This window comes from Balearica regulorum, chromosome 3 (assembly GCF_011004875.1).
Source record: "Balearica regulorum gibbericeps isolate bBalReg1 chromosome 3, bBalReg1.pri, whole genome shotgun sequence".
NCBI lineage: Eukaryota > Metazoa > Chordata > Aves > Gruiformes > Gruidae > Balearica > Balearica regulorum.
The window spans coordinates 8536931-8558857 of record NC_046186.1 but is presented as its reverse complement, the minus strand read 5'-3'; the positions used below and the strand labels follow the sequence as shown (position 1 = coordinate 8558857).

At 35.8% G+C, this 21927-nt stretch overlaps 1 protein-coding gene across 3 annotated transcripts in view; it reads right to left on the bottom strand.

Moving 5' to 3' along the window:
* The window catches only part of ATAD2B (ATPase family AAA domain containing 2B), a 79494-nt gene that overhangs the window by 44664 nt on the left and 12903 nt on the right, over nucleotides 1-21927 (bottom strand). For 2 of the 3 annotated variants that reach the window (XM_075750505.1, XM_075750506.1), the window contains exons 2-15: nucleotides 19354-19508; nucleotides 17818-17864; nucleotides 16649-16802; nucleotides 14381-14483; nucleotides 13725-13833; nucleotides 12310-12426; nucleotides 10783-10858; nucleotides 8889-8987; nucleotides 7612-7723; nucleotides 6756-6871; nucleotides 5803-5977; nucleotides 4945-5033; nucleotides 3767-3926; nucleotides 2728-2818 (exon numbers count right to left, since the gene is read on the bottom strand). In XM_075750505.1, the coding sequence (XP_075606620.1) occupies nucleotides 2728-2818; nucleotides 3767-3926; nucleotides 4945-5033; nucleotides 5803-5977; nucleotides 6756-6871; nucleotides 7612-7723; nucleotides 8889-8987; nucleotides 10783-10858; nucleotides 12310-12426; nucleotides 13725-13833; nucleotides 14381-14483; nucleotides 16649-16802; nucleotides 17818-17864; nucleotides 19354-19508 (1603 nt within the window). Of the gene's footprint in view, nucleotides 1-2727; nucleotides 2819-3766; nucleotides 3927-4944; nucleotides 5034-5802; nucleotides 5978-6755; nucleotides 6872-7611; nucleotides 7724-8888; nucleotides 8988-10782; nucleotides 10859-12309; nucleotides 12427-13724; nucleotides 13834-14380; nucleotides 14484-15719; nucleotides 15777-16648; nucleotides 16803-17817; nucleotides 17865-19353; nucleotides 19509-21927 lie in introns of those variants that run through there. The other variant, XM_075750507.1, reaches the window with a different exon arrangement.

Genomic DNA, 21927 nt, shown 5'->3' with positions numbered 1-21927 from the left:
TGAGCTCCGTCAAACATTTAGGTGAACAATCTTGATCACTTCTTACAATTTACATTGTGTAACTCCCTATAACTCCTAAAATGGACTGCAGAGAAAGCAAGTTAGCGAACAATTCAGGATGATGATAGAAATGAAAAAAATTGTGACAAATATGAACACTAATGCCAAAACTTCCCCTCCATCATTACATTATGATGGGGGAAAAAAAAAAATTAACAAGATATCATTTTGTTCCAAAATTCTCCTGTAACAATAAGCACAGAATATTTTTAACAAACATCTTGAGAATGATAGTTTGCTTCTTTACAATTCTATTTAACATTATTTAAATAACCCTTCTTACATTGTAAAAAGAGTCATCTGTAAGATGACAGATGGAGGAATTCACACTTTTTCGGTTGCTAATATGTTGTGTTTCCTAAAAGACTGAGTTAATATGTAACAGTCTACCTACCTACAGAAACTTATCATTCAGAACAATGAAGTCAGCACAAGAGATAAGAAAAGACTTATAAATTTCAGGATAGCTAGAGCCCATCTCCAGTATACACTTCTACAGAGAAAAAACATAATAATTACTTGTGTTTATCAAAGGTACTAATAAACATCAGTGTGTGGTCTTCTGAGCAATTCCATGCTTTCCCCAAGCTGCATCACTTTGTCTCACACACATTGCAGTCATGCAGCCACATTCAGTGAAGTGGGTTCTTTAATTCTCATATACGTAGAAATCTCCTAAAAAGTATGTAATCCATAACACCTGGGACAAAAATCAACCCTCAGGAAATAACCTGGTTTTTTGCAAGTCCTGGGGCTTTTCCCTTCTAATTTCTTTATAATTACACCCCTGCGTGTTAAAAAGTTCTGAGTGCACAAACACCTGCTTCCCCAAAGTCATTTAACTTTGGTAGTATTTCAGTTTTCTTCATTCAGATCCACACGCTTGTAATCAAGTGTTGCCAAGTTTGCTGAACTGGAGAGAGGTATAAACCATGCTGTGCGAAAAGCCTGTCGAGTCTAGGCAGCTTTTACTTGGGGAAGAGGGGGTGTTGTTTGGGGGTGTGGTTTTTTTGTTGGTTGTTTTTAAAGAAAACCTGCACACAAGAGGAAATAGCAGAGCAGTATGTACTGTATCAATATGACAAGTGTGCCAATGAGTCTGATTTGCAATGGCCACAAGGAATCTGGAAAGTCTGTTTAAATAATTAGTTGCTGCAGATTTCACTCACAGAAATGAGGCGGCAATCTCAAGATGCAGATGATAAACCAGTCTGACTTCAGCTGTTTTAAAAAGTCATTGTAATAGTCAAAAGGTTTAATCTTGGATGTACGGAAACATTTAAATTCCAAGATACAGACTGGAGACAAGCAAGTGCACAGTAGCTGGACAGTGGGAAAGCCAAAGAAAACAGAAAAGGGTATTTCTTTTTGTTAGCTGAATTTTCCGCAGAACTGACAGACTTTATTGAGCACAAAGAGTGTCTTCCAATCAAACCTACAAATGGCTTTCCCTATGGTCTGAAATTTTAAAATACCTAATTGTGTTCTCAACACAAAAATATGGTGAATTTTCAAAAAGAAACAATTGGGGTTTAGCCCATCTATTCCCCTCTCTCCCACTAAGCAGCACCACGTCTTTGTACAACTCAAGCAGAATTTACATGAAACGGGTTTGGCACATGCTGTCTTATACCCGGCAAAGCTTAAACTGGAGTTTGCTGGATAGTTATGTTTTCTCCTCACCAGAAGACGTTGAGATCTGTGTGCATCAAAAGCGGAGGGATGCTGCTTCGATGATAGATGTGTCTGTGGATGAAGAGGATAATTCGGATGTACTGTAGCTGACTGAATGGACTGATGTTCAATTTAAAGTTCTTATTTCTCTGATGATGGACTCCAATGCACAGATATTTGAGAGTGTCCTTTCTCTGAGAACTTCAGTGCTTGTCCAACCAGATGACTGCCAGAGGATGTATCTTTGCAGGACAAATTGTTGAGAAGAGATTGTGGTGTGTGTTTTAGGGTCATTTCCTCTGTTACATTCACTATAAACCCACTATAAATATTTGGGTTTATTTCTGATTAGCTTTTAAGCAGCAGGTTTATCTCAAACAACCATCCTCCATTCAGTACAGCAGGTCTTTGGGCGCTCCAAAGGTTTATTTAATGTACTCATGGTGTGGTGCTTTTTTTCCCCCTGCCTATATCTACACTTTTAGGCTGTTCTGTGCAAGCAATCTGGAAAAAAATTCATCTTTAGAAAGGCTGGTTAGTTTGTTGGATTTCTGTCAGAGGACAGCATGCCAGTCAGTAAAAACAAACAAACAAACCACACAAGTACTGATCTTCTTTTTCCCTCTGTAAGTAGACAAAAAAATCCCCAAGTCTCCCTATCTCTTCTGTAATATACTAATTTAATGGGAAGCCTACCTAAAGATTACAATTCCCACGTCATTTTGCTTCTCTTTGAGTGTATGTATCCTATGTAAGGACAGCGATGTTACAGAAAGGAAACATGATTGTATTTTCAAACAACTGCTAGCTACTCACTTTGTGTTTTAGTAAGACAGAAGCATGTTTTGTTATTACAAAAAAAAAGGATGTTGTTGAAAGTACGGTTTAGAAAGGTAAAAATAACAAAATATCCTGATACATTTAACATACCTTCAAAGTTTTACACAGACGAGAAAGCATCTATAGTAAAAGCACTAACATCATAACACTCACCAACACATTTTTCAGCCAGTTCTCCTAAGAAAGGATCTGACAATTTGGGGTTCCAATCCCTGGTATGAATTTGTAAAATGTGCTTTCGTGCCTGATTTTTAAAAAAAAGAAAAAACCCAAGAAAGATCAAAATCAGCAAGCCAAATCCATGTCATAATATTTTAGACAAAAATAGTATTTATTCATGGGAACATAAAGTTATTTTACCTGTTTTTGACATGTCACTGAGATGCATAAAACAGAACTTAGCACTCAAAAGTCTCTCAAGAGCAAAGGTTTTCCCTTCTTTTTAATTTCATATATAAGCAGTAATTTTTTTCAGTATACCAGTTACACATTTTAATTGCTGTTTAATCAACAACATTATTATACATGAACTGATCAAAACTCATGGTAGGAATTATCATAATTTTATAATTTAATTTTAATTGCTGCACCTATGATTAACAGCTTCTACTGTCAAATGCCTCACCAATTAATTTATTGCTGAGTAGCATAGTTCATAAACATGAATTCTAAAACTATTTCATTTAAAAATTCTATAGAATCCAAATACACCTGTCAATATGCAAAGTAAATTTAAGTATAAATTCATGAAATATTATGGCTGAATTTATAGAAGTCTAGAACAAGGAACTGAAATGTTCCTGTTGCCAATATAACAACATCTGACTTTGCATGTGCAATTTTTATGTGCTTAGTAGTCCACATGATAATAAAGCTATTTTCTCTTACCATAACTTCCAAAATCCTAATAGTTAAGGCTTATTATATAAATCCAGGAAAACCCAGTTTTTAGATCAACAATTCAGTTTAATGTGAACAATTTCCCTCTGTGTCTAGTTTTAACTATATTCTGAAGATCTGAAGTTCAATACAACTTTAGGCATGCATTGTGTTTTACTAAGAATGTCTTCCTAAAATTAAACATTCTTCCAAGTAAGAATGCATACTTTTCTTCCATAAGCTTAGTTGTCAGGCATTCAAATGTTTAATATATTAGAAATGTTTATTAATAAATCTCCTCTGTAAGTTTTACCTTTTGATCAGGCAAGTTGAAAAGAAATTCCCTGTCAAAGCGACCAGGTCTCCTGAGCGCAGGATCTATAGAATCCAATCTGTTTGTAGCACCAATTACAACTATTTCACCTCTATTATCCAGTCCATCCATGAGGGCAAGAAGAGTAGACACTATAGAGCTAAACAAAAGTTTTCAAAAAAGAATGTAGGGAACACTGCAAGAATTTTTACTTTTTCAACTGCAACATTTGTAATTTCAAAGGGAAAAAGTTAAGTTAAAAAAAACCACACAGTTGCATAACTGTTTCAAGTCTCAAAGCAAGAAGGAACCTTTTGGTATAATCTGTATTATACTTAGTATTATGACTCCAGTAAGGATTACATCAAAGTCAAACATCCTCCTTTAAAAGTTTTGGGAAATACGAGCTCAGGAAGCCATTTATTGCAGCTCTGAAAAGTTCTCTTGCATTAACAGTGTATGCATCATCCTGCTTACAGCAACTGTAGAACCAGGCAGAAGAAAGGTGCACCAAGACAAAGCCACATGTTCCCATAACCTCCTAGTGTGCTGGCCCCAAAATTTCCCTCCTGTCCCTCTCAGTTGAGTGGAGGGAGATATACACACAAATGCCACCACCTATAGAATGAAAGACACAAGTGCATTGCCATAAAAAGCACAGCAAACTAGAGAGAGAAGGCAGCCAGGAAAAATTTCAGTCAGCAGTAAACTGTCGTAAAAAATGTTTTTAAAAAATGACACAATAGTAACTCAAGTTTGCACATCACTCTGTCCAGAATCAAAAGAGCAGGGGTGTCCGGTTCATTCATAGAACATTACAATTCATCATTTTAGAATAAAATTTTTTTCAACTGTTTATTCTATTGGGCTGGTAACAGCCAATCTGTTTATAGTACAAAACCAGCACCCAAAGGGAAAGGTGCTGAAATCTTGAAGTTAATAACGTAGCTGAAGGCTAATCTCTACTACAACTCGATTCCCAGCAAATTACAGTCTGTCTGAAGAACTGAGAAGATGACTTTCAACACCAAAAATCCTCAACAATCTGTCCTTTCTAGTGTAAGTGGGCTTAAGGAAAAGTAAAAATCTTTTTTGGAAACTGAGTAAAATTACACTTAAGAATTTACTAAGATAATGTAGCATATACCAAGATAATGGCAGCATATGAGAAATATTACCTGTGAATCTGATCTTGCCTACTAGAACGAACTGGAGCCAAGCCATCGATTTCATCAAAAAAGATTATAGAGGGTCTCATCAAGTATGCCTGGTATGCCAAAAAAAAAAGTTAATTCACTATTAATTCATAATTTATCCATCAACATAGAAAACAGTTTGTTTTTATTACGCTAAACACATACATTGAGACACCTTTGTTAAAAAGTGTACAGACTGAATATAAAACTGAATTTTCAACTACAGTACTGTTTCAAAGCAAGAAAGACTGCATTCTCCTTTGAATAAGCAAGATGGCACCAGTGCATCACTTTTACTGTGTCTTGATTCAAGAGAAACTGAGACACCTTATAGTCAGTTACAGAAAACAGTATCTTAATCTGCTCACAATCTGTTTGTTTGGACATATGTGTCTGAAAAGAGATTTTGTTTGAGCAACTACTTTTCACTGCTTTATGTGAAATGCTCTTCTGTCCATCATTTTCCAAGTCAAATAAGGACACTAAAAAATACACACACCAGATGCAATCCTGCATCCTCCTCTACGTAGCATTTATCTTGAACATGCCAGTCAAATTCAAACTCACTGATTTAAATATTTTTATAATTTTTTTCTCAAACCACTTTGTCTGCTTCACTAATGGACAAGTTGAGAGACTTCTTCCTCTCAGTTTTCAGAGCAAGAAAAACTGTTCTCAGCATACCTCTATTTCTTCATCTAAATATATAATTTGGACAAATCCTGCCTATCTATGGAAACGTACAGGTATTTAATTTCAATTTTAAATAATTTTGGCTGCCTAGAACACAAAAAAATGACAAACAGAGAAATTATATGAAAAATATATATTGCTTCTAACCTGATCAAAAAGGAGTCGAAGCTGACGTTCAGATTCACCAACCCACTTACTGAGACAGTCTGCTCCTTTCCTCATAAAGAAAGCCACCTTTTTGTCTCCTTGACTGCATTCATTAGCTAGAGCTCTAGCTACCAAGGTTTTACCTGTTCCAGGAGGACCATAGAATAAACAGCCCCTGAAGATAAATGGATCAACACAGTCACAAACTTATTTTATGTCTCCTGAAAAACTCCAAGTCAAATTTTATAATGAAGACAGGGAGCCTGGAGAAGAAAGACTTAAGTTCTAGTATTATTATTTAATGTATTCAACATGACTTTATAAAATCTAAGTTTGTTTTATGCTTTTAAATCAGTAAATCTTTGCTTTGTAGAGAACGTTAATCAAAGGCATATTAAATTCCCAAAGGATTGTTTTACACTAGTTAAATACCCCATCAAATATTCAATCTCAGGTAATACTTGAGCCAGTTTTCATTACTTCTTTGGAGAGACATACTTCCTCTAAATGACAAAAATATCCCAAAATTTTCAATTTACTTAGATTATTTAAATCACACACCAAGATGCCTGAATAAATAAATATTAAAAAGATAATATAAAATTATTGAGATTACTTCTATAGAAGAAACGTCAGCATTTAGCTTGATTTACTAAAATATCTGATAACATAACGGAAAAAAAGGCAAGGTGCTACTTAACAGAACACTTGAGAATTTTTTCTTTGACCAAATCACAAAGTTTACCTTTCTACCACAAGAAAAATAAACTATATTTTTGTAACTTTTCATCCTGCTTACTACATTCTGATAGACAAGTGGGGTAGCAAACATGTAAGTCTATTTGAACTGCAAACATTTCAGGCAAAGAATCAATCTCCTACGTGTTTTCAAGTAAAGCATTCTTCAGAACTTAATAAAATAAAACTACAACAATAAGAGTAAATACACCTACCTTGGTGGCTGAATTTTGAACTTTTCAAATATTTCTGGATAGAGAAGAGGAAACACTACCATTTCTTTAAGTGCAAGGATATGATGGCTCAATCCTCCTATACTATCAAAACGCACCTTAGGGGGAAAAAAAATAGATAAAGCATACATTTTAACAGCTTTCTACCAAAATACCTTTACTTAAAAAATAACAAATTTGAAAACAAGTTACAAACAACTTTGCATTGATCAACAGGAGTTCCCTGAATTTTCAAAGTGTAAAAAAAAGTTGCAAGAGTCAACTCAGGAGGTTTATCTGGTTTGCAAGTTAACTGTGCTAGAGACAACTGGACACCTACAGAGATCCAGTCTAAGTTCAAGAGCATTTTTAAGCTCAGGCACAGCATAACGTGAATATAGTCAAAGTACTTCTAGACAACACTTCAGCCCTAGTAATATTTCAGCAGCTTCTGCACAACACACACCATAAGCTAAAGTGTATCATTGTTTCTGAACAGGCACAGGACCCACAGAGCTAGCACCAACCCGGGTGGTCAGTACTTCTGTTTTCTGCACTGCTTGGCATATCCCTGTTTCTACTATTACAAGTAATCACCAACTGACTCTAAACAAAAGAAGTATAGTTGGGTAATTGATAGTTTGGCTTCTTTACAACACATATGCAGCCTGTTCATCACCTACAGGTCAAAAGCAGGTGTTTTGTAGCCCAAAGGAATAAACAGACAACAGCTTTGGAAAAAATAAAAAAAAGATCAGTGAGTTTATTATGAATTTACTTCAACTCTAATGAGAGGCTGTAGTGAATTCTGCTGATGCATACTTGGGGGAAGGAAAATAAAAAGTTTAGCAAAACCTACCGATTTATCAACAATCATGGGGTCAACATCAGCCAAACTTGCCCCAACTTTCACACGTTCTCGCAGGATTCCACTAGCTAAGTCTTCTGCTCTAAAGTTTAAAGGCAGGCACCTGTCCAACAACAAAAAAACCCATCGAATAAATATTGTTCTGTTTTGATCATTTTGCTGGAACGGGAAGAACCAAGAGATTAAATGCCTTCTACTACCTAAAGAGACAACCTTCCTGGATTGATAAGGTAATCAAAACTAACTTTTTATTGTGATAATTATTCTATACATCTGGAAGTTCCTTAAATATAAAGAGAGTTTTATGCTTCCATACAGATATTTCAATCTGGAGAAATAGGCTGAACAGACTATTTTGATTAAACATGAAACAAGAACATTGACCAAAACAACAGGATGCTGTCCACTGGCAGTGATGAACTGCGTTAAGTTCAGTATGGTAAGAAAAGGATTAACAGTACAAGGAAAACAAATTTTAAAAAATATAGGTCATTAGAGTCCAAAGAAAAGAAATAAAAATATTTCTTGTAGATCAGCCATAACTCACATCCACCTGATCCAGCTTCTTAGTGTATACAAAGAAGCTTTAAGCCCCTACACAGATATTACATCAGGTCAAATATACAGATAAAGGGAGGAAGAAAGGTACCAGTAAGACAGAGGTTACACTTCAAACTACACTTTTGGTAGTTGTATGTTGCTGGAATTCCTCGGGATGGAAAAAGGAATGGTGTGGCAGACAGGAAAAGACAGAAAAAGGATGAGGAAACACCTTTTTTTTCCTGTTCAGTTTTCCAACTAACGTCTCTGTGGCACTGAGTTAACTGATATAACTTACAGATCTTCTACTTTTAGATAACTGGTGAATAAGTGTAAGGTCAAAAATATATGTAGAATGCACATATTGTTACACAACAGGAAGAGAGAAGAATAAGAGCTAGTATTGGGAGTACAACTGAACTAACTGGGACCAAGTAACACCAAAAATAAAAATCTATTTTAACCAACAGAAGTTGTCTTATAACCCAACTGAATCAAACAGATATTCTTATCTTTCCATCTTTTTATCACTATTGTTAATTATCTACTCATAAGACTTCAAAATCTATGTTAATATATAACCAGCAATCATCTTACACTGTGTCTACAGGTAATCACAAGCAGAATCAAAAAAGTCTGCAGAACTGATAGAACATTATAATTCTGCTTGTTTTCTACTGATTAATAAAAAAATCAAACCCTCCTAAAAAACAAGGATGTTTTGATACCTGTTTCTTGCTCTGGCCATGCTTTTAGATTTTCTTCTTTCAAAACGTTCTTCGTCGGAAGAGGTTGTATCACTGCTGTGAATGGCATGCTTCTTTCTCCTATTGGAGTGGCAAAATAAAGATAAAACTCAGTCCTTTTTGCAGCAGAATGGCATGGTTTGATTCTTTTATAAAAAAAAATTGAAACAGCAAGTACAGTACTGTTCAGGCTTCAGATACATGCAAAATTTAGTTTTATTAAGTATCAAAATAACCTTGGAAGGGGAACAACATCTTTTACTGTCACAGGGATATCTGATTTCAACATGAACATTACTAAAACAGTAGATCCTTATAAGATATGTGGCCCAGTCCGTGTTACCTCAGTAAGGGTGACTGATTATTTAATCAATGAGCTGTTGAAGTTCATCAGCAACTGTACTTCGGAAAGCTTCCAACCACTTTAGCCATCTCTAACAACAGAAGTATCAAGATCTCCTCACTCAGTCTGATGCTTCCCTTCAACTACTCTCTGAAAAAATTCCGTACTTCCATGTGGTCTCCTTCTATGATGTCATTTAATTCTGAACAGCAGAACAGTTCCACAAAATACCTGTACTGTAGTTTAACTTCTGATCTGAATTTAAGTAAAATTACTATTCAAAGTCTGCATAAATCAGGTCTTACTTTAGTATGATGGTATTTCAGAAATATTAAAGAATGTACATTACATCATCTTTACAAAAAGGTGTTTAGTTTGATATCAGTTTGAAAAAAGTAGGCGCTTTTTTGCATTAAAATGTTGGCTACTAGTAAAAATTCATAGGTTTTTAGTGAATATACTGAGCTGCATCATTTGTATGAACATGATAATGCACTGACTAGCTGGTTTTTGCCAAAGGATAACATGGTCAATCAGTTTTACTGTTCAATGACCAAAAATTAGATACATTTAAAAACACATCAAAGAGAATAACATGCATTTAGGAAGAATTTTTATGACAGTATCCTGACAAGAAGGGATAAAATTAGAGTGGAGCAATGAGCATGCTAAAACTGAATGGATAATAGCTTTCAGACTCTTTACATCTTAATAGCAAGTACAAGTCCTGAGATTACCCAACAAAATGTCATATGCACTTTAAGCAAAAAAAACCCACCCCAATGCTCTTCAAAATTAAATGGTTTTATTTATATTATAAAGAAACTTCTAGAATCAGAAGATTCTGCTAATATTTTATTTACTTTTCATATTTTCACTATACCATTAAATTGAGCAATAAGATGACAAGAGCTTCAGCTGAGACTACCACTCCTTTGCTTGGATTCTGTTCACGGACAGATTTATCTTTCTGAAGTTTTGCGTAAGTTTATTTTAAAAAAAGTATTAATCTCTGATCTCATCTACTTTGTTAAATAAAGCCTATCAACAATTTCCAAGACAACTTGGTGTATTCCAGATGACTTTGACACAAAAGATAAGAGTCAAAAATGATGCTTGGCAAATATTTCATTAAATTGTTAATATTACTCAGATGGAATTTGAACTGGAAGAAAACAATCTGTTTATTTTTGTAGAATAGAAAGGGGCTATTTGTTAAACTGCTGCTTTGGATTTAAACATTAAATATGCACCCTTACAGAAAAAGCTACAGTGTGCTATGCACAACTCTTTCAGATACTTGCAGCACACCTGTTTCCATTTTGTTTATCACAAAGCTGCTGCTGGTATTATGAAGTGCTATGAAATTCATTTCTGTACACTGATCAGGATCTGAACCTAAGATACAATTCAAGATCCATGCACGTGCATGAACGAACTGTACAATTCACTCAAGAACATTTTGAAAATCAAATCTAACAGAAAGGTACTGAGGGAAAGCAAACAATTATGTAACAAAAGACTGACATTTACCTGATATGGCTTCTTCTTGCAGGAGATCTGTGAATATCAAACAGTGTATTTTCCCTCTTTTTTTGATGAGCTGGCACTGAGTAAGAGAAGTTACAGGTTTGTAACATCAATTACAAAATAATAATAAACTAACCTAAATGCAGCACAAAAGTACTAGATTGTTGCTTTACCAGCAATGTTATCACTGGTTTATCCAAAAGCTCAAATTAAGAAAAGAACGGGGGGGGGGGGGGGGGGGTGTGTGTGTGAAGCGAAATCAAGCCTCTTATACTTTATTTATTTCACTATCACCATACTTGGCTTGATACGGTCATAGGAATTCCACCCTCAGCCTCCTCAAATCATCACAGCTATGGTTATCACAGCACAGAATGCAATTCATCCAGGGCATTTTTAGTTTATTTGCAGGACATGAAACTCCATACAGAAACCTCTGTACAGGTGATAATATGGGATGTCTTGAAATTTCTCTGAACAAATAAACCATGGCATTTCTCTATCACAGCCTTAATTCCTAAGTTGCCTTAAGGTATAGCACACTGCATACACTGCTGTAATTAAAAGCAAATATGCACAGAGTACATTATCTTAAACAGAAGTATTAAAAGGTTCAAAAATCAAGAGAGACTACACTGAACCCTGTACAGATCTCTGATGGTATGTCTTGTGAGGAGCAGCTAAGGACACAGCGTTTGTCTACTTTGGAGGAAAGGAGGCTGAGGGGTGACCTCAGGGCTCTCTGCAGCTTCCCGAGGAGGGGAAGTGGAGAGGGAGGTGCTGACCTTTCTCCCTGGGATCCAGTGACAGGACACATGGGAACGGTTCAAAGATGCATTGGGGCGGGTGGTTCAGACTGGACATGAGGAAGCGTTTCTTTACCTAGAGGGTGGTCAAACACTGGAACAGGCTTCCTAGAGAGCAGGGGAATGCCCCAAGCCTGCCAGTGTTTCAGCGGCGTTTGGACAATGCCCGTAACAACATGCTTTAACTTCTGGTCAGCCCTGAAGTGGTCCAGCAGCTGGGACTCGATGATCATTGTAGGTCCCTTCCAACTGAAATATTCTATCCTAAATTTCTCATTTAGGCAAAATGTGGTAACTGCTGCTATGCAATTTATCTACAGTTATGAATTAGGCCTACCACTCAAGAAGAGATGCAGGCATAACAGTAACTATTTTTTTCTTATGTAATTATCTGATTTATTAGATTGCTTTCTGAATGCAACTTCTGCCAACTATTTCTTGATCTAGACTCCATTCACCTCCAACTCTGAGCCCAGCACATGCAATGTGCTCAATGATGCAGCATGCAATAGCAACACCACCACCATCGATAAATTGACAGGCTGTGTCTCAGTAGTCCCATTCACATAGTGAATAAAAACAGAGGCAAGATGGAAGTCACAAAGTGCTGCATGGGAACTCTGTCAGGGATGAGAAACAGTCAGCAAACTTTTGCCTTCCCACACCCATGGTATTCTTGGAGGTCAGCAGAGAAGACCTGCATGACCACTGGCTAGTTTCTCACCTATTGGAGGGGCCTGGTATCTTTCAACAGTTTTTCTCTGTCTGAGGTTATATGGCCGATCATTTTCTTCTCCCTCGGCTTCTTCTACTTCTATATCTCCATCTTCTTCCTGAGACTCTGTTGGGGGGGAAAAATATTTTCAGAATGCTTTTACTTGATGCCGGAGCTATCTTCACCCTAAAAATTAACATTTTAATGGTCACTGAGAATTTTACCCCTCCTATTAATTAACACTAATTGGCAAACCACTAGAAATTTGAAGACCAAGATAAATTTACAGCACATTGTTAAACTTCCTTCTACATTCCCACAGAAGGTTCTGGAAAAGCAACAGAAAGACAAATAAATGTAGTCAAATTAGTTTTAGTTGTAAAGTACTTCAAACATCTCTTCTATCCACTTTTTCCTTCAATAATTATCCTTCAAATTAAGAATAATGCCTTTCGTCTCTTTTCCCATAGGACCCTCAGAAAATCAAATACTTGATAGAGCATGAAAATAAGTACAACTTTATGATTCACAACATCATTTTTACACAAAGCAAATAAACACACTGTATAAAGGTAACACCTAGGTCTATCTATTAACAGGACCAGTATTTTCATCCCTGCACCTCAGAATTAAGACTGCATTCTTATTAATCGGGACAGACCATACCTCTTACAGCAATTTCAGTAATCAAGACACACTATGCTGAACCCTGTATGGATCCCTGAAGTTTGAGTCTGATTTCTTAAGGAAGCCAAGCATGCTGTTGATCATGCCATCAAAGTCAGCCATTATCTCTTCTTTTTCAATACTTTTTGAACCCACTGGTCAGTTTCATCCAAATTTTTAAAGCAAGGTAGAACTTCAAATACTGTTCTGTGTCTACAAGCCTTGTAAAATTCAGTGGATGGATAGAAAACAGAGACTTTAATTAATACCTTCCCCAAAGGAAGGATGCAGAACCGACTATTACACATACTTTCTGGTAACTGCTATGAGAAATAGCGAGTCAGTTAGAAAAAGCACAGTTATAGACTTCATGCATCACATCCTGGCTTCCACAAGAGGATTGTTACAGGGAACATAAGGAAAGCTACAACTACTGTTACGGAAAACAGGAGTAAGGGAACATAGTATACAAACATTTAGAAACCGGGCTTTGTTCTGCTACTTTCAGATAAACTTGCTTTTCTTTGAAGAAAACTATTTGTAGAGATCCCTAAAATTTCTCCTCCTTCTAAAAGGGGAGGAATCCTTCAGAGTGTACTTATTTGCAATAGTCTTATTATTGGTCTATTCAATAACTCAAAATCCAGATCCAAAATCAAATTACTTTCTGTAGTGCAATATATAGATATCTTACATTGAGGAGAGCTTTCTTTTGTAAGTATTTCAGACGAACCCTTACAATTCTTTACAACCCATACCTTCTTCTTCCCCTTCTGTGGACACTTCATGGTGGTTCTGAATCCCATAGCTATTTCTCCTCAGTGATTTCCTCCTCCTTTTCACTCGAGAATACATATCCATGTTTTCCTGGAATAAAATTGACATACGCCTGTATCAGTACTATACCATGTCACTCACAGTGTTAGCCCACAGTTCAGTAAGTAATACTCCACACAATCTCTAGCCCCAAAGTCTTTTTCCAATGGAGCCCTCCACGGGTAGACAACAAAAGCAGTCTCATTAACAGGCAGTAAAATAAGTCTCTCAGTACCTAGTCCATCTAATACATAGTTAACATCAGTATCAAGCTGTTTTAGGTAACAAAGCAGATGTCAGTCCCTGGTCCTGTTTACAGACTACCAAGGTATACTTCAAACCAAAGGAGAATCACCACAGCATTGCAGTCAATTAATCAATAAAGAAAACATGATTTTGCATATATCCGTGAATTTTGTTCTGAATTATCTGATTTTTATCAGATTTTTTATTCTGAGTTTATCAAGGTTTTTAATGTTATCCACTGAAGAGGATCAGAAACCTTTTGACAGAGCTACAAATGCATGCAGATTGCAAAAACAAAGATGCTCCCTCTTGATATTACTTTTATCCAAGACCCAAGATACTCTGCACTTACAAATTCTGTATCTGTCCACATTCGTAGCCGTTCTACTTCCCCAGACCGCCTATTTCTCCTGATGTTAATATTATCCATTTCCTGTAGGACAGCTTCAGCAGTACTAAAATATATGCAACAGTTAACACACAAAAAAATTCAGTCTTAAAATAGCAGACATGCAGAACTTCTTACATAGCATCCAACAATTTAACATACCTATTTCTATGGTCTATTATGGCTATTCCAAAGTCTACAAGTCAACTAAATAAACAAATGAATTTTAGGATAGCTAATTGAATCTATCAATTAACTAGAAAACCAATCATAATAAAGAAAACTGAAAGATGAATCTACAGAACATAAACTAAAGAGTATGCAAAAAAAGAAATGCTGATGCTATTAAAATTCAGGGTTCAAATTAGGCTGTAACATTTTAAAAAACACTTTAAAAAATTTTTGTTCAGTGTAAATTGTAGCATATAAATTTATAACTGCTTAGATGTTAGATTAGGTGTCAGACAAGATTAAGTTTGCAGAATAAGAAAGTAAAGCTTTTTACCTACATAATTATAATATTGGGAAAGCAATTAATGCCTCCCCTCCATAAGCTTTACAGCTTCTTACCCTGGTCTCAGAAAGACACTAATACATAAAGGCTGTGTTGGGGTTTTTTTGATGTTAAATCAGTAACACCTAGAATTTCATCAGCTCACTACTCTACCATTTCTCATCTATTTAATTAGTCTACATTTCCATTAACTGAAGTATTTGTAAACAGCTGTCAAAACAACAGTAGTGTATAAATAACAACCTTGGCCAAGATGCTTCATTGCTAAGGAAGAAAACAACAGAGTATTCGCCAGGCCAAGTCAATTACTTGGCCACCTGTCCTGAACACCAAGATACTGCTCTCTATGGCGATCATGGTAGATTTCCACTGGAATTCTACTATAATTGTATAATACTTGTAAGGTGGCAGAAACTTTCACTTCCTTTCTTTCAAGCTGTTTAACAGAAAATTTAAGGGTGACATCCTGCCTAGAAAGAAATCAATGGAAGTTTTGGTGACAAGTCAGTAAAATAAAGATTTATGAGCGCCACTCTCACTTTTAAACAATTCTTCTAAAATATCTGTGATGTGTGATGTAACCACTTTAAGTAAAATCATGCTATAGTTCGCTATCAAAGAAAATAAGGTTGGAGGGGACCTAGAAAAGTCCACCTGCTCTGCCAGGCAAGAACGAACTACACAATACCTAAATCATTCCTGATATATTTCTCTAACCTGTTCTTAAAAACCTCCAATGTTTATGGGACACACTGTTATCAGTATAAGTTCATATATAGACTTCAGTACCATGATCTTATCAAATTACAATCTTCATGGTAGACTTTTTCCTATTGTTGATGAGGAGAGGGAGATGCAACTGCAACTAGAAAAATAAATGTAACTCAATATAAATTTGTAAACTGATACCAAGTAGTTACTGAGTAAATTGAAAATGAAAATTAAGTTAATAAAATATTCAACAGAATACATTTAACAATAAAGATCACACTTGGCAATTAAATGTTTAAATCATTTTGCAAGCAGTCTCTCACAGGTGTGACTATTAAAACCTGCTTTACAGGTGGGAAATTTGAGACATATTAAGTGACCTGCCCAGGGCCACATAGAAATAATATTTCAAGAAAAGTATTTCTGGCTCCCATTCCTATGCTCAGACCAGACCATGCCCCCCTCTCTGACCTACTTTGTCTGCACAGTAAATGCCAAAAAGTGACACCCACCCTATGTGATTTACTAACAAATGGTAAAAAACAAAAACAACAAAAAAAAAGCTACAAACTTTTGATATTTTATGATCAAAAATCATACAAGTAAAATCTGGAAAGCTTCCAAGCGTTGCTGCTAATCACCAATTTACATCACAATTAGGGTATCACTACATAAACAGGTTACTAAGAAACAAACTAGGGTGTGGATTTACAGCATGTCAGCCACTCTGCAAGAACCCCCAACATACAAAGTTTTATCCAGGTGTAAACACAGAGTAGCTTACGCCTCAATGAAAGTCTGGTAAGCTGCTTTGCATTTAGGGTGTGGATAGCACAGGCAGTTACAGCAGAGCCCCTAGCCTGTAACTCAAACCACAATCTAGCTTGCCTCAACACTAATACATTCCCACAGTAAAACACATAGATGGCACTGGAAGACAGGGTTTTCTAACTTTATAAAAATTCATTAAGATGCTTTGTGAATATAACTGAAGTATCCCCACATACCTGTTTACTAGCTGATCAAACAATAAACTCTGATTCAAAGTTTCAAATCTGTTTTTCCTGGACCGACAACTTTTTCTCACTTCTATATCTCCGTTTATGCAAGCATGGTCCCCATCTCCCTTTTTTTCCCCTCGAAGGGGATGGCTTTTGAGAGCTAAGAGAAATTTGTATTACTACTTCAAAATGCAGGAAACAACATTTTCACAAACAAGAATTAATAAGAGCATACTTAGCAAGGACAATAAACCAAAAGTTATGGAGCACAGTATGAGAACCCTTACATTGACTAAAGAAATATATTTTTTTAATTCCTATCAAAGTTGGTTTACAAGCTATTTCTTCAGACTCAAGCTTGTTTCCTTATATGATAATGTTATGACGAAAATTTGGCATTCAAATATCCATTCCAGATTTTTAACTTTATGTCAATACTAACGTCAATACTTGGCCCACAGTTTCAATTCTTAGTCTTTCAAATACAGTACCAAAAGGTAAGGTACAACATATTGATTTCACAAGCAAAGCTGTATCAGCTACTCTGTACAGTGCCAAACAGAGAGATCCCACTCCTGATTGTTCCTTAGGCACCACTATAAATAATAAAAATACCAAATATGTTTAATGGAATAACACTTACATAGAGTCAACAGAGAACTAAACGAGACAGAATTGATGAAAAAGGGACATAAAAGACAAAATGGTTGTAGCTGAGATATGCAATGAAATGACAAGTTTGTAAGGTACAAGCATATAGGAATATTGTTCAAGGTAGCAGAAGCTGCAGACAAGGCAGGTCTCTCTAAAGCAACAGCAATGGTAAGAACTGTAGAAGGCCAAATTTTAAATGAGCAAAAAGAGTAAAGAGACAAGCTGGGAGAGGAAGGCCAAAATTAGCTGATAACAGTAAATTTGGGAATTAAGGAAAACATCATGGCCAAGAGGTCTGAATTGAGGAGAGAAATGGAATTTCATCTAAGAATGTTCCCCATGTCCACAGAGAGCATCCAAGATGTTGACAGAAGAAAACGGAGCCAAAACAGTAACTTTTCTGGTCAAAATGGTCAGAGTAATCAGTAAAGTTATCAAAAAATATATGTAACTGAAAATCACTGACATAAAATTGTTAAACGTAAAAGTAGATACAAAAAGGTCTGCTGTAATACACTTACATAAGCTACGTCCATTTGGTAGTGTAGCACCAGGCTGAGAAGTTAACCTAGGAAACAATTATATTAGACACACAAATAATGCTAACACTCCCTAGCCAAGCAGAAGTCACACAGTGAACATGCCTTAAACATAGAATGTTACACGAAGCACCATGGTTCCAAAACCTTTATGACACGTAGCCTCTGCATCGTGTTTCATGCCCAACACTGGAATGAGGACAAAACTGCCAAATAGCAGTAATATGAATCCCCCCAATTATCTAAACATCTCTTTTATTAATCCCTCATGCCATGTCCTACTATTAATTCTCCCCTTAAGTTCAGAACAGAAACTTGATATAGCTCTTCAAAGGTAATTATCATTCAAACACTTTGGATAAACTAGAAGAAACAAAACTTTCGGGAAAAGTCTTAGTGACGCAAGATCACTGTTAGGCCCAGAACTTTGGATTTTGGAAGAAAACAACAAAAACCCTCCGATGCAAAGACATGTCGCAGTGGGTTCTATATGAGTAACAACATGAGTTTCAGTATCCTGGCCAAATTTCATTTGACACAGTGATCTAAATTCTCCCACATTAATTTTTTTTCTTATTATTTCTTAGCATTTATAATAGGTACAGCACAAGTCTACACTTATAAACAAAAAAAAAAAATAGAAGGTGCATGAGTTTCAGTACATTCCCAGATGACCATGGCACATAATATGCTACATTTAATTTATTCTGTTTTAAAAGGGAAAAATAGAGAGATCTATTTTAAGATTTACACAGTTTTTAAATATACTTCATCCTAGCAGACAACAGTCCAGTAGTGAACTACAGTCATTCTTACATACAAAGCACTGAAAGAATGATTTTGATTTGTACATAAAAATGAAATATGTATCTACAAAAGAATGAGTATTAACTGAAAGTTCATGACCCAGGAACATACTGTCTACACTGCCTCATAATTACTTGTAATCATGTGAAGAACCTTATGAATACAAGAATGCTTTGTAAAATATTGATTAATCGGAGTTATAAAATGAAATTACTTCTCTTTCGAGTTATAAAAATGTGGCAGGATTGAGGCTATATTTAATACAATATAGTAATTTGAGTCCTTTTAACCAAACAGGGAAGAGAGGCTGAAAACAACAATGGAAAGAAACTTGACCATTATCCATTCCCTAAAGACGATAATACTGATTTCCTAATTAAAATGTCAAGTCGTCTTAGAGCTTGAGTACATAAAAATACCAATTAAGTCACTGAATTCGGATGTATCAAGAATCCAGAATTCAGACTGCATCTCAAATAAAATTACTTTCCATTTTTGCACAAATTTGCATGGAAAGGAAACACAGAGATCAGAAGACTGATGTAACCCATGTTCCTGGAGTCTTAAACTAAAAGAAAATTGTACAAAAATAACACACTTCAAAAGCATACTCTCAAGCATGAGCTGCAGCTCACTGCAGAAATAGTGTAAGCAGGTTAACAATACAGGAGAAATTTTTAGGATTTCATTTTTCTCTCGGCACCAAGTTACCTGGACTGTCCAGTTGAGATGCTCCATTCCTCTCGCTGCCCAGTACTGCGTGATTTTGATTTGTCTTTGCACACAGGATCAGCATGTTTTGAGGTACGTTTGGCGGGAGGAGATATGTGGCTATCACTCAAACTAGCATCACTACCTTCATCTTTCTGAAAAGAAAGAAAAGCATCAGACCATACTTAACTGGCTCATCTGTACATATCCTTACAGAGGAAGAGGAAACAAGCTCAGTTAAAAGGGAAGTCTCTATCACACTCAGTAACCAGCTTGTGTGAAATATTAAAAATGTTTATTCTGAAAACATTACTGGAAACTACAAAAATATTTAAATGTAAATATTAAACTTTTCTGTAATATTTTACATTTACTTCCGAACAGGCATTCTGTTTCTCTGACCCACTGTATTTTGTATATCATACATGACACCGCTACTCTCATACTACTTGCAAAGGAACTAATAGTGCAATAAAGAGAAAAAAGGACTGAGGAAAATTAAGATACTCAGAAACATAGCAGAATTTATTCTAATGACATTATCTTTGTCTTTAAAATGCTTAAACAGTCACGTTACGTTCTTCCTTCTTGTAAGAGTTTTGTAACACCTTGTTCTCTTCTTTACTCTGTCAAACACACAGCTCAGAGTAACTGAAAGTGGACTTTATACTTTTACGGCACTTTCTGTCTAATGTGTTCATTAACAGCATTATACACACTAACAGCATTAGTCTTAACACCTTTAAGCAGCATCTAAACTCTACTGGAGGTAGGGCGTTTTTTTCCTGTTGCACTTATCAGAGGTAAGGTAGGCAGAAGATAGTAGCAAGGGGCGACCTCAGAGCTGTACATAAGAAGTGGACAGACAACAAGCTTTGGAGGATCTGCTTCTGTTAAGGTGAACTACAAAAAAAAAAACAACCAAGATTCCATAAACCACATGGAAACAGTCCTGATTAAAAAACTAAGTATCATCTCTTGCAACAACAGAGTAACCAATTTCCAAATATTAAGGTCCAGGAATTGTCAGTAAGCACTTAAGCTAAGAACAAAAGACAATTTTACTTATATGCAAGGAGATGATCACGGAAGTCCTGTTTGTTCATCAGGCTTATTAACAACAACAATCTGATTTGTCCTCCAGATAATTCAACATCATGATGTCTCATGTACTCAAGAAAGATTTTTTTAAAAAGTATTTTTCTTAAAGGAGCAAAACACACTATCACAGCACAATATTTAGAAAATGACAAAGCCTAAAGAAATCCAAATGTACGGGTGCAGTTCGACAAGACAGCTCAGCACCACTGAACCTGGGGACTGGCCCATGCATTCCCTGGCCTGGCTACACAGCACCGCTCCAACCTCCTCTGATCTTCCGATGTTGCTCTGACCCACCCATAAACCAAATCAGCTCACTAAAGCTTCAAAAGTTCACTTTCCTTCTGTTAGATTAGCTTCCTACCCGCTTAGTGAGCGGAATCATTTCACTGAGGGATCAGACAAGTACAAAAGATAATGCAAGAAAAAGAACCCGAGGTGAGGACGGGATCACTGTCTGCAGGAACAGAAAGCTGCAAGTAAAATAGGTTGTCTGCATCACGCCTTAACATTTTGTCCCCCAATATATATTTTTAACAAATACTAAATACTTACAATACTACTAATAAATTAATAAATACGGTATTTGTTATGACATAGTATTTATTTACTGAGTATGCTATATGTGATTTTTATTTATACTATAAATGTAAATACTTTTGACAATACTAAGAATACTAAATACTAAAAACTAGTATTAAATGCTAACCAGCCCATGTTCACATCCCACTTCAAAAGTAGGTTTAACTTTGATAATTTTTAGCCTGTCAACGTAAATCCAGGGTAAAAGAGAGGTCTGTATTAAGATTCAATCCTAGGACTCATTTAATCCTAGTAAAAAACCCAAAACAAAACCCACGCTTTTTTCTTCATCATTATTTCACTTCTTCAGGACATACATCAATGTAACTCAAAATAATATCTATACTAGAAGATCATAATTAATGGGATCTAAACCTAAGAGTCAAAGTGGGAGCAGAGGTAAGTACCCCCATTCCTAAATACACCTGCACCTTGCACAGCACTGTAAAATACACAGGCAGCCACCCAGCTGTTTTCCAGAACACTCTGCAACTACAAAATACCAACTTTTCACAAAATGTTAACAGTGTACATACTCGTTTCTGAATACTGCAAGCATTTGTGTATGTACTTTGTGCTTTAATCAGCCACAAATCTATTTGTGGACTTAGAGAAATATATCACTGCTAAGTCAATTTTAGTAACTACTTTCTGAAATTAAACGAGCTACTCTGTGCAAGATAGAAGCAGAGTTTCAAGGCAAGCCACAGAACCAGTTTTAAACCGGCTAGGTGAGACAGAGAAAATTAAGCTAAGAAAGAGGAACAAGCATGTAGCGAAGCTTTATGAGGGCTAGCATTAAAGCTATTTTGTGAGCAGTGAAATTAATAGTGCATAGGTTGCTATACTGCATCTTTACCCCTTCCCATGCAAAAATTCTAACTCCTCCCA